Here is a 14410-nt window from a genome sequence, read left to right as displayed (position 1 = left end):
TGATCCATTCATATAGAAGTTGTAAACTTTATACTACGTATTTTGATGTCTTAATTTATAATTATCAATTATATATAGACTTCAGAAAACAGTATATTGTTCAGATCAATTCCATATTTTTAGAGCCTGATAATTCTTAAAAAGTTCTAGATTAAAATAAATTTCAAAAAGACATAGAATATATAGCTTTCGTTGAGATCACAAGAAAGACACCAGTTTCTTAAACTGAGACACGAGGCCTCTCATGGCAGTGACAAGTATAATTACATACATCACAATTTGTTTTGCCAATAGATATATAACCACATAATCATTAGTATTTTTTTTTAAATAATCAAAAATACAGTCCTAGAATATCAAATAATGATGAAATATTTTGTCTGGTATTCAAATAATCACTCTCAAAACGACCACCTAATCACATTATCAAAGAGGAGGCTCAAACCTCATGGTCTGTTCTGTAGAAGCATTGATCTCAATGCTGCTATTTAGCTTTAGATAAGTGAAGTGCAACTGTGAAGAAATATGAGATGAACACTCGAATGTAATCAATCTATAAGGGAACGACCATTTAACTTCAAAAAGGGTTATGTTTTTTCGTTAAAAAATATACGTATCCCCAATTTGATGAAAAATATATTGTGGTCAATCAGATGAAAAAAAAATCTAAATCCAGATTTCCCTTAATGATCCTTATAGTGTTAAATTTTGAAGAAAAAAATGTTTTGATAGCATAAAAAAAACTTTCTGACTCAGATAATAAATTGCTTTGCTGAGTGAAGCTGGATACGACTGCAGAGGTCCAACCCTGAACAGTTGGGGCAAAAATGGACACAATATTTGCGTTTGATACAGGTCTGAATTTGGATTGTAATCAAATATTTGACACATAATAGGTTTCTGACACAGAATAACTGTCGTCAAAGAACTGTGAATTGGTAATATGATTTGAATTTATATTCACTTTTTTTTCCTTTTTGTGCAATACACTATCCCCCCCCCCCTCAAAAAAAAGAAACAAACCCTGAAGTCTGAAAAAGCCCCCCCGTTTTTCCAAAAAAAAATCTTTCCTTCAAAAAATGGTCATAATCTCAATTCAAATTTCCAATGAATTTTGCAACCATAATTACCCATTTAAATACATCATAAAAGTCTTAAAATAGAAAATGACATGGCTAAAATTAATATTCCTTATTATCTATTTTTAAAATAGTAACTTTTAAAAATAAATTGACAGCTAATTATCTCAAGAAAATACAACATTTCTTTATACTTAATTTAAAAGCATTGTAAAGGAGGTAACTCAACATTGTACTTATAAGTTTGTGATTGGAATTTCCTCCCTTAAACTGCTTTTAAATTGTTCATTAGCTAGGAAACTCTTGTTTTTCCCCCTTTTTTGCCCAAAGCCAATCTTTATCATCCCTTTATGGTATGGAAACTTGTGGTATAATTTCAGAGAGATCCGTAAACTGTTCCATAAGTTATTGTCTGAAAACTAGAAAAATGCTTATTAGGGCCCTTTTTTGGCCCGTAATTCAGAACACTGTTAGGACCAAACCCCCAAAATCAATACCAACCTTCCTTTTGTTGTTATAAACCTTGTGTTTAAATTTCATAGATTTCTATCTACTTATACTAAAGTTATTGTCCGGAAACCAAATGTCTTGGGACGATGTAATACCAATATACGACTGCAAAATGTTTTGTGGTCCTATAAAAAACCATAACCCTGTGTGAAGTTTAATAGTTGCTAACTTATCATAGCAATTCAATAATCAGTTAACCAATTAATTTCAAGGCACTTACTTTTTATTAAACTTTCAATGAATATGTGTACTTTTGATACTTGTTATACCTGTTATATACATGTATATACTTTTATTACAAGAAAGTTGAAGACCTGTACTTAACCTTAGTACAGTCTGGTCAGAATATCTAATTATGTTAACTCAATGTATCAATGTTAAACAAAAATTCATTGCCAAATATTTTCTTTAATTTGTAAAACAAATCTTCTATATTTCATAAAAACAATTAATTGGATATTCAGTGTAATCAAAAGTAAAATCACATAAATACTGAACTTTGAGGAAAATTCAAAACGGAAAGTCCGTAATCAAATGATAAAACACACCAACTGTTATATTCCTGACTTGGTACAGGCATTTTCAAATGAAGAAAATTTGTAAGGGTTCCGCGGAACCCAGTGTCTCGCCTATTTTTGCTGTAAATCACAGGCTCAACAACAATGAGGAAAAAAATCAATAAAAATATTCCTCTTGTTACTATTTTATGATTGTAAGAAAATCTAAGTCCATTTGAAAGTAAATTACAGAAAAAAACAGAGTAATCTTTTTACAAACTTTACTTCTGGATACAATCTTATGATCATAAATAAGGTTATTTTCAAGTTTGGTACAAACCCAGGATAGTTTAAGAAAGTTATTTAAATTTTAAAAACTTTAACCACAGAGTGAATGTAATGGTTCCCTGCAGAAAAAACTAAGTCCATTTATAAGTAAAATACGGAAAAAATTGAATTTTATTTTTACAAAATTTTCTTCTGGATACTATCTTATGATCATAAACAAGCTTCTGTCCAAGTTTGGTACAAACCCAGGATAGTTAAAGAAAGTTATTAAAATTCTAAAAACTTTAACCACAGAGTGAATGTAATGTTTCCCCGCAGAAAAAACTAAGTCCATTTATAAGTAAAATACGGAAAAAATGGAATTTTATTTTTACAAAATTTACTTCTGGATATTATCTTATGATCATAAACAAGCTTCTGTCCAAGTTTGGTACAAACCCAGGATAGTTTGAGAAAGTTATTAAAATTCTAAAAACTTTAACCACAGAGTGAATGTTTTGTTTCCCCGCAGAAAAAACTAAGTCCATTTATAGTAAAATACGGAAAAAATGGAATTTTATTTTTACAAAATTTACTTCTGGATACTATCTTATGATCATAAACAAGCTTCTGTCAAAGTTTGGTAGAAATCCAGTATAGTTTAAGAAAGTTATTAAAATTTCAAAAACTTTAACCACAGAGTGAATATTTGTTGACGCCGCCGACGACGCCGACGTCGACGGAATGTAGGATCGCTTAGTCTCGCTTTTTCGACTAAAGTCGAAGGCTCGACAAAAATGGTGGATTGAACCTGGTTTTAAAGCGCTGAACCTCTCACTTTGTACAACAGTTACATCAAATTCCATTATAGATTGCTTTGATGTCTTATACTCTGTTCTGAAAAAAGATGTTAGACCTTTGTGTGATTTAAACAATGTATCTCATAAACTGTATGCTTCAAGTATTAAAAATTTCACTTAGCTTTCAATATGATTGAAACATTATATCTTGGTATGTGTAGTAATAACAGTCAATAACAATTCAACACAAAGGGTTGTTTTTAAAATGTTCAATAATTATTATTAATTGAAAAATACATGTAAACTGTCATTCAAGTTGGAGACAAAAAGAGACAGATGATTAGTACTTTGTACTTGTTTGCACTGTTACTTATGACTACAAAGGGGATGAAACAAGTGCGACTAGTTTAAAAGGTTGTTCAAATCAATTATGAGATCCTTCAAATATTAATATAAATCATGAGTTAATTGGGTAGTGTTTGTTTTAAATGATTTTTTTTATAATTTAATAAAACTTTATGACAACATTGAAATTATGTTTTAAATGATGTTGGTTTCCTGTTGCTGAATAAGCATTGGTCAGCATTGTGTAGAAGTTGTATAACATTAAGTTAAGAGTGCTGACACTTCAAATACAGTAAAGGGAGATAACCAGAGAACAGCCACCTTGTGTTTGATGGTACATGTAATAAGCATTGTGCAAAAGTTTCTGGTTGAGGCAAATTTAATGATGTTTGCTACTCTGTTTAAAAATAACAAGCTTTTTAAAGGGCTGTTATGAAACTATAGTATATAAATAAGGAAATTAAAAAAACAGAAAAAAATTGAGTGCCCGTGTGCTCCGTTTTCGAGATATTTAACATTGGCACTTATTTTGTTTCAAAAACTATTAAAAAATAACAAGGATTTGATAAGATTATGAAATATGTCTTTTTATTTTTTATGCAATAAAATTAGGAAATAAAAATAGGGGTTAGTGTGCAAAATTTGTTAATGGCAATACATGGATAAAACTAGACGATTTCAAAAATCTGTCAAAAATTCAAACCAGTGCTCCGCAGGGTGCAGCTTTATATGACTGCAGAGGTTGAACCCTGAACAGTTGGGGCAAGTATGGACACAACATTCAAACTTGATACAGCTCTGAATTTGGATATGATAAAATTCTTGACATAACATGAGTTTCTGACACAAAACAAATGTCAAGATCTTACAAATCTATTATGCAATATTGTGCAATTAAAGTTTCTTCTTCAAACTTTTCAAAAATTTGGAATTTAAGAAATTTGGAAAAAAAATTTGAAAACTACTACCCCCCCTTTTTTTTTTGCAATAAGTCCAAAACCTGATATTTCTTTATACATTATTTACAAGTAGTTTAAGGGAGGTAAATCCGAACATACCAAACATTGTATGTTAACTGTTTTTTTAATTACACTGCTTTTAAATTGTCTTAATTGTCCATTGACCAGAAAAACCTAGTTTCCCACCTTTTTTTGCCCCTAATTCAAAACCATTTTGAGCAATAAACCCCCAAAGTCATTACAAACTATCCCTTAATGGTATGGAAACTTGTGGTATAATTTCAGAGAGATTCATATACTTAAACACAAGTTATTGTTTGAAAACTACAAAAATGCTTATTTTGGGCCCCCTTTTTGGCCTCTATTTCCAAAACTATTGGGACCATAACCCCCAAAATCAATCCCAACCTTCCTTTAGTGGTATTGAATCTTGTGGTAAAAAATTATATAGATCCATTCACTAAATCTAAAGTTATTGTCCGGAAAACCTAGTTTTCCCCCTTTTTGCCACTAATTCCAAAACATTTTGAGCAATACACCCCCCCCCCCCCCCCCCCCCCAAGTCATTACTAACCATACCTTCATGGTATGGAAACTTGCGGTATAGTTTCAGAGAGATTCATATACTTATACACAATTTATTGTTTGAAAACTACAAAAATTCTTACTTTGGGCCCTCTTTTTGGCCCCTTATTCCTAAACTATTGTGACCATAACCCCCAAAATCAATCCTAACCTTCCTTTAGTGGTATTAAACCTTTTAGTAAAAATTTATAGAGATCCATTCACTAACTCTTCTGGAAACTAAATGCGTTTTCGGACGACTCAGACGACAACATGATATCCATTTTACGACGCAAAATTTTTTGGCGGTCGTATAAAAATAGAGGAGCAAACATCCTTAAGTCAACAGAAACCAATTTATGCACTTACAAACAAAGGGTAAAACTTAATGCATTTGTCAACTTGCAGCATGGCATAACTTTTGCTGATCATTTTTGTTGGTCCCAGTTCCTAACTATCTATGATAGTTTTAAAGTTTTAGGCAAAAACTCAAATGAGTATATACACGGTAAATCATCCAATGTTTTCTGGTATTTTAGTTGTTTTTGCTGATAATTAAAATTTTTTGCCAAACAGTATTGTGTAGGAGGTTATGGGTTAATTTTGTTCATACTGCTCATTTCTGCCCAGTTATGTTAGAGGAATTGCATATTAGCGATGATATGCCACTCTAAAAACTCCTTGTGAACCATGGAAAACCTCAGAAATTAAAATAGCTAGAATGAATACACACATTTTTTAATACATCTAGTTCTCTTTTTCTGTAATTTAGCTAAGAGAGATGCTGCACAACAGTAGGTAAGAAATTCATGACCCCTCTAAACAACACAGAAACTAAATGTTTTTTTCAACTATTATGAAATGCCAATTTGCCTAGGCAGTGGTAAAACATGACTAGCAATCTCCCCCTCAAGTTTACTTTAATTTAAGTTAAAAATGTATAATGGTGCACAAATATAGCATTTACATCCTTTTTCTGTTCTGGTATTAAAAAGTTTAATTTGGGTGAAATTTGTAACTAAGGGGAGCTAACTCCGTAATTTGCTTTTGTTCTTACCAAAAAATATCAACAGATTTTTTCAAACTACCAGAATTACCAGACATGCAGAAATGAAAGACCTATCACTTCTAACTCAGGATGAGGGTTACTTTAAATTGGGTGGTTAAGGTGCATTTTTTTTCTCGTCATGTTTTGAAGTTCTTTTACATTGTCTTATTCTTACAAAGACTGCCACTTAAATGGAAGTGTGGACTCACACAAATGTGATGGTAACATACAGCACATTATGATCTGTATATATCGACTCTGCTAGCCTGGTGAGACAAAAATAACACATGAAGAAAACTTTAACTTTTATTTTATGTACAAATATAAATTGGACGGGATTTTATTTATATAAATCTCATAATTAATGCTTATAAATACAATGAGTCTGACAACAACATAATGATAACAATGTCTAACAATCTCAAATATAACTTTATAATAAAATCAAGTCAGAATAAAAGATCTTAGTCATAAAAGTGAGTCACAGGAGAGTCATAAAAGTGAGTCACAGGAGAGTCATAAAAGTGAGTCACAGGAAAGTCATAAAAATGAGTCACAGGAGATCACACAATACAGGTCAGAGTTCTCATAGGTCGTGACAAATTTAGCAGAAATTTTTGTGATGTTTTATTATTGCTGCAATTACAACGGTAGATTTTGCAAAAATAAAAAAACTCACATTTTGAATTTTGAAAGTATTGCTTGTTTGCAGCATTTCCTATAAATCTCAAAATTCATATCACAATTTTGTTTCGCTGTGCAACAAGTACAACAATAAATGCACACACAAATTTCTGAATTTACAGTACAATAAGGTCAATAGATTTTGTGAAATGCATTCCATATTGCCATGAGTAAATGTGGGTGACACATAAGATAAGAAATCGGTTTCATATTTTCTGCAAATGAGGGAAAAAAATGTTCAAAAATGTCCATCACCTAGCAAATGCATTTGTGCATACATTCAAATCATTCATTTGTTAGATTTATAAATCTGGCCACTGAAAGATGACCTTTCTCTAGTAAAACTTGTATGAGCAAATATCTTAATACATAAGGAGGAAATAAAGAACTAGGGTCATCAGACATTGATGCAAAATTGTGAGAGACTATGTCAAATTTTTTTCTTCAAAGTGAAATGAAGGTGAATATACATGTAAACTTGAATAACTCTTTCATCCTTTCGAAATCTGACATTACTAAGCATACCCATAGCCAGGGGATGAGAGGTGTTCTGACAAACCCTCTCTGAAAAAAAGTATACTAATAAGTCAAGATTCCAATTAGGATTTGACTATCATGACACTCTATTCCCCTTAGAGAAATCATGGCTACAGCCTCCTGTGGGCAATACTGGTTTACAAAAACTTATTAATTTAGATTTCATGATGGTGTATACGCACATCATTTTTTTTCTATAAGATCATATTAATGTTTTCATTTGAAAGTACAAATGTATGTGATAATTGAATAAGGAATACCTCAAAATAAATTGCAAAATTTAAACTAACGAAAAATGTCACATTTAATATCAGTACAACACAACATAAGTAGTCAAAGCTGCATAGATTTATGTTAACAATCATATTATAAAGCAACTAAATACAGGTAGTCATTATTACAAATATGTTCATGATATTAACTGACCACTGGGAGGGGATACTGACTTGACCAATACAAAAACTGATGATATAAATGTAAAACATTTATTTCAACACTTTATAAATTTAGTGCGTCCGAAACAACTTCTATTAGCATTTCACAGACTATTACTAATTTTGTTTTAGACCTCTAATGTTTTTTGTCTACAATGTTAATGTTGTCTTCAGTTGGTCATTATAAATATATCTGAAGAAGCAGTTTAAAAGCAAGTGATGGATAATAACATGTATAATCTGAGCATATAGGAATGGTTGTGTGGCATCTTTTAAAAGTATTTATCAAATAAAGTTTTGTTTTCTTTTGTCACAGATTGGATTAAATGTTAGGAAATTATTGAAAATGAACAAATTGAGCTTATACATTAAATGTGTGTGAAAGAAAGGTAAAACAAAACCCCTAAAAAAATAATGTATATATATGATGCTTTTTGAAAAAAAATATAATTTTCTTTTTGGGTTTCTGCCTTATAATTTTCTCTCATCATTCCTTATTATCTTCATGCAGTCTATTGTAAAAGCTTTTAACAGTGGCAGATCCAGGAGGGGATCACAGGGTTGTAACCCCCCCTTTTTTTAACGAACAATGCAGTCAAATGGGGATATATGGTTGGAACCCCCTTTTGAAAATGGCTGGATCTGCCCCTGTTTTAACGTATGAGAAGTAAAATGCCTATTTTCATAGTCCAACTAATCTTCATATGCATTCAAGAGAAGACAGAATTCATCATACTGTGTATCCCAGGCATTCAATATCAACTTGAGCAATTAAACAACCTCTATGAAAACTAAGTTTACTACACATAGTATTCTACCAACTGCTCAAATTGGCAAGTAAAATACTGTGTTTGTATTCTAATTACACTATTAAATATATATACTTTTCATTTCATAATATAAGTATAAATTGAAAATACAAATAGGTTGCATAGAAAAATATGTTCATTCAATAAACGAAATAAATAATGTCATTTTAATAACTATTGTCTTAAGTAGCACTCCTTGGACAAAATATCCACAGTCTGTTAAAAATATGATCTTGTTTGTACACTAAACTATCATTTCATTTGATGAGAATGAGCAAAATCCATAATCAAGAGTACAAATGTATAATGATCACTAGATTTGATGATCTGGTCATCATTTTCTGATTTTGATTTGACATAAGTTTCTTTTTATCAATTCAGACAATGCAACACAAATTCTCACAAATGGCAAGGCTGACAATAGTTGCAATTACAAATGTCTCAGTCTGATTTCATTGTTTTGATCCAGTTCTAGGCGGACATTTTCCTGTACAGAAGGTCGTCGTTGTGGTGTTGACGTTGACAACAAGGCCTCTGTTAACCTTCCTCCATCATTTCTATATCCTTCACCAAAACTTTGTCTTGTTCAAGGTCAAGGTCAAAACAAATGAAAAATGTGTTTGCTACAGACTATCATATTGAAGGTCTATTTTTTTTTTACATTTACCAGAAATAATCTTCAGTAATACATTTTTAGATAATGTAATTTTTAATGTCTTTTCCTTTCAAATCTATATGATAATCTGTAGCAATATAACAAAAATAGTGAAAAAAGCAGAAAAATGTGAGACTTACCTTTTCTGGGATTTTTTTTCCCTTTTTGACACCTATCATTTTTTAATGAAATAATATTTTTACTGGGTAGAATAAATGATTATCAAATGAATAAAGAGGCTAATCAGAAAATCTTGCAACAGTTCCCTTGTACAATATCAAATTTAAAATCCGAAACCTGAAAATTTGCAAATGCATACCCATTAGAGTGTTGTGATCAAATTTAACAACAAATGAATATGTACTACCACTTACCAACATTTCAAAATGTACATGGGGGTTTTAAGCGTAAAAGGGCTCTCATAGTCCTACAAAACCTTTAAAGGGGCCTTCAAATTTGTTTTAATGTTGTCATTTTCATTCTTTATACTTTTACAAATCTGTAACCATTGTAAATTGCCTTTGCAATGAAGTGTACTTATGATAGGCAAAGTAATCATGAGTGTTAATTAGTCCTCAGAGTACAACAGGTAATGTGTTATTATCAAGCTAATCTGAATGGGATATGAAAAGTAAATGAGAATGAAATTCTCTGTTATATGGTCCTATTTCTAGAAAGAAAGAAAGAAAGATGCAAGATTACAGACAAAGCTATAATGCTATCAATGTAGAGACACATTTTTATTTAAATGAAAACTTTGAATAAGACATTTTTTATTTATGCAGTTTTAATTTTTGTTAATAAAATTTCATGATGATTGAGTATTCCTCCTCTTGCAATAAATATTGTATATTGATAGCATTAAAGTTAGTACAAGCAAAAAAATATTACTGGTTAACTGTCTAAATCATAAATTAGTAAACTAGCTGTGAAAGTCTATTGTTATGTTCAAAAACTCTAATCTAGCTGTCTGAAAGTTCACAAGTAATGTCTTTGTATGATTCCATTTCAATGAAAGTTCTTGAAAGATTTACTGGAAAAAAATCTATTATCACGAGTTACACTTCTTTTTTATAATAAAAGTGTAGTTTTTAATTGTCTTAAAACCTTTTTTTTTAGATTAGTGTGCTGTTACATGAGGTACTATGAGCCAGTCACTAAATCAAGGCTGCTGTAATATGAGGTACTATGAGCCAGTCACTAAGTCAAGGCTGCTGTAATATGAGGTACTATGAGCCAGTCACTAAGTCAAGGATGCTGTAACATGAGGTACTATGAGCCAGTCACTAAGCTAAGGCTATAATGACATTACCAGTAAATGCCACACACACCAAGATCTGTACAAAACAATGAAATCAGCTTCCACAACTACATGTATATACTTGCTGCCACAACAATCACAAATTAAGCATGTTGATAATGCCACTCAAATCACAAAACAAGCATGTTCATACCAACTACAATAAGAAATGGTAGAATTCTGTAGAAAAATAATAGTATGAATTTACATGTTTAAAAATAAACAAATATCTGAATGATCCATTTGAATTCATTTTGAATACCTACTTTTTTTAACCTATGTCAAAAGGTCATCTTCATTGTAATTTTAAAACACAATAGTATGAGCTCTGTGTTACTATTCCTTATAAAAATCTTGAAAAAAATCATCCAGGTTAACTTTTCCTTCAAATATATTGGTTTCTTACAAGTAATTGTGAGGTAATTTACGTTGAATTTGATTTTCTTGAAATATCACAGTTAATTTAAAGTAATACTAGTAGTAAGATTGTCATCTCTGTATAGGATGTCATGTTTTCTCAAGACTGATGCATTTTTTTCAAAAGAAATAAAGAATAGTACCACAATGTATTCAGTACAAGATAAGTTATATCTAAGCACCATTCACCACTTGATTTATTAGTAGCTCAACACCAAGCAACAAAGATGTAGCACTAATACATATAATTAGTCTCTAAAAATTCTACATTTAGTAATCTATGTTAAAACAGTTACTGTCTGTAAAAATGTATTGTCTTCAACAAAGCAAATAATTGCCAATCAACTAAAAAATCAGAAATGAACATATTTACTATAAAAGTACACTTTTTAAATCTTAGTTATCTTTAAAAATTTGACTATTTTTATTTGTTGAAGTTTGCTTCACACTATCAATACCATTTTTACAGACAGCAGTACAATACTAAAGCACCATAATAAGTTTACAAATGTAAAACTAAAATGTGGACGGATCTATAATCTATGATGATATAAAAATGTTATATAAATAGGTAAAACGTTCTTCAAATGATAACACACAGGGAATAATAAATTAAAAATGATGTCAACTTTTTAAAATGAAACAGAAGGACATGATCTCAATTTAAATTTTTTTTGGAATACATGTTGAAGAATAACTTCAGATCTTTACCCAAAAGATCTGAAGAATAACTTCAGATCTTTACCCAAAAGATCAATTTAAATCTTAAGGAATCAAAAGACACAATTCCTCTTGGACGAAGTAGATTTGATAACAGAACAACTTTGTTCTGTACCAGATTTTGGACAAAACAAATTCTCATCTGTGAGACAAATGAGAATGGACGGATTTACAGTAAATTGGTCTGCTATGAAGGATACACTGAGCCAGTCTCTGACCCAGGTCCTCTTATTGAACCACCAAAACTAATGTCTTGTCCAAATTTTTTCAACCACTGTCGTTGTTCAGTCAGTCTATCTTGTGTTGAGCTAGCATTGGATGGGAAATGATCGTGTAAACTTAGTCTAAATTGTCGTAACTGCTCCCTGTAAATTCAAAAGAATTGGAAAGTAAGTTTTGATAAGTAATTGACTACATATATTTCTTATTACATAAGACATGTTAAAATTGCAATAACTTGAATCATATAACTTCTAACTATGTCAAGTCAATCTTTTGGTTACGTTGTCTCAACACAACATTAATCAAAATATATTTTGCATGTTAATTATAATTTGTGCAGACTATTTGTACTAGTCTGTCATCATTATTTATTTTGACACCAGCCTTCTCTCAAAAAGTGAAACATGCTTGTATTTAGTATTTTATCAGTTTCATGTGTAAACACTAATATAAATACTGTACATGTACTTTTATAAAAAAAAAAATTACTATCTGAAAGTTTTTAAATCCAAATAAGAAAAATAACAAGAATGTGTCCATAGTACACGGATGTCCCACTCTCACTATCATTTTCTATGTTTAGCGGACCTTGAAATTTGGGTAAAAACTCTTATTTGGCATTAAAATTAGAAAGATGATGATCATATCATGTTTCAAGTTGATTGGACTTCAACTTCATCAAATACTACCTCGACTAAAAACTTTAACCTGAAACTTGCACTATCATTTTCTATGTTCAGTGGACCGTGAAATTGGGGTCAAAACTCTAATTTGGCATTAAAATTAAAAAGATCATATCATAGGGCACATGTGTACTAATTTTTAAGTTGATTGGACTTCAACTTCATCAAAATCTACCTTGACCAAAAACTTTAACCTGAAGTGGGACGAACGGAAAAACAGACGAACGAACAAACGGATGCACAGACCAGAAAACATAATGCCCCTCTATTATCGTAGGTGGGGCATAAAAAATGTCTTTATAAGATGGAGATTTGTTGTAACTGCCAATGAGACAACAATTGACCAGAGACCAAATGCCCTAAATATTTACATTTGTAAGTCACTGTACAGTGTTCAACAATGCAATGAACAAAACCTATACCACATTGTAGGCTATTATGAACGACTCTAACATGACAAATTGTAAAACCAAGGCCTAATTAATGTACAATTTTTTAATGAAATAATTTCCTACAGTAAAATATATTTACCTAACTGTTACATGTCCTGTAGTCATACTAGTGTTATGTGTAGGTAAAGTGGTGGGAATACTGGTAATAGGTGGTCGTCGATCTGAAAACATATATCATACAAACATTGCTAATGTAATGCTAAATAATAACCAACTAAAGGTCAATAGTATGATATGTATTGCATCAGAATGCAGTCATCTTTTAAGGTTAATACTTCAAAACTGATAACTGAAACAGGCACTTATACTCAAATACTATGTTGGCAAAATGATTTTGTATTTTTTTTTTTTTTTTAATATATATGTATATGTACATATTATCCATTTCAATTGATTCAAATCTTCTTTCCGATTACAAATAGTGGCTAAATATCAAGTAAATGGCAATCTATCAATTACATTACTGATCATTCTATCAAAGTACACATTCATTCAACATTTATAATAATTTATGAAATTAATATATGTAGTGGTAAAAAAAATAACACGAAATTTGTACTCACCTCCAAAATATTTTCTCCATTTTCTCTCTAATGACTGCTCAGCAGATAACACCAGACTAGAATAGTCTATTTTATGATTAGGGTCTCTTCTAAAATATAAATGTATGTAATGTTTACTAATTAACAGTACTGGTACATTATTGTGGATTTATTTATTCAAAGTACTACCTTACCTTTCAAACGACTTTTAACAATAAATAAGGCCGTTAGTTTTCCTGTTTGAATTGTTTTACATTATCTTATTGGGGCCTATTATAGCTGACTATGCAGTATGGGCTTTGCTCATAGTTGAAGGCCGTACGGTGACCTATAGTTGTCTTTGGTCTTTTGTGGATAGTTGTCTCATTGGCAATCATACCACATCTTTTTTATATAACAAAAAATAATTAAAGAAATTATATGCATCGTAATAGTAACAATGAAGTAGAATTTTTCACCTTGCACTACTATCATTGATTACTTGACTTGTTATTCTACAGCAGATCGTAAAGTTTCTAGTTAGTTGAAGTGTTTGATTTTTGACGAAATAAATAGCAATTGGGTCATGATTTTGAATGAACTGCAATTGGCAGAGGAACACTTACAAATTACTGTAAACCAACTTATTTTCGCGAGCGATTTATTTTCGCGACTTTCGCGAGTAGAAAAATAACGCGAATATAAATCGTCGCGAATATGTTACACTTGGATATTTCCTTACTGAACTACATTATATAAATTAGAAATTCGCGAAATTAAGTAGCAGCGAAGTGGACTTTAAATGGCAATACGCGAAATAAAGTATCCGCGAAAATAAGTTGGTTTACAGTAAGTCACTGTAAAATGTTAGGTGACTGTCAGATTCAATTCATTTATTTAAAATATG

General features: G+C 30.7%; 1 protein-coding gene across 4 annotated transcripts in view; it reads right to left on the bottom strand.

Annotated features, from left to right (window-relative positions):
* Positions 1-6361: 6361 nt before the first annotated feature.
* LOC139524338 (centrosomal protein of 164 kDa-like) overlaps positions 6362-14410 on the bottom strand; it is a 52293-nt gene continuing 44244 nt past the window's right edge. For all 4 annotated transcript variants that reach the window (XM_071319099.1, XM_071319102.1, XM_071319100.1 and 1 more), the window contains 4 exons: positions 13546-13634; positions 13062-13143; positions 11826-11990; positions 6362-9114 (listed from right to left, as the gene is read on the bottom strand). In XM_071319099.1, coding sequence (XP_071175200.1) covers positions 8964-9114; positions 11826-11990; positions 13062-13143; positions 13546-13634 — 487 coding nt within the window. In that variant the 3' untranslated portion in view covers positions 6362-8963. The remainder of the gene's footprint in view (positions 9115-11825; positions 11991-13061; positions 13144-13545; positions 13635-14410) is intronic.

This window comes from Mytilus edulis, chromosome 5 (assembly GCF_963676685.1).
Source record: "Mytilus edulis chromosome 5, xbMytEdul2.2, whole genome shotgun sequence".
Classification (NCBI taxonomy): Eukaryota; Metazoa; Mollusca; class Bivalvia; order Mytilida; family Mytilidae; genus Mytilus; species Mytilus edulis.
Note: the sequence above shows the minus strand (reverse complement) of the source record. Positions and strands in the feature narration are given on the sequence as shown.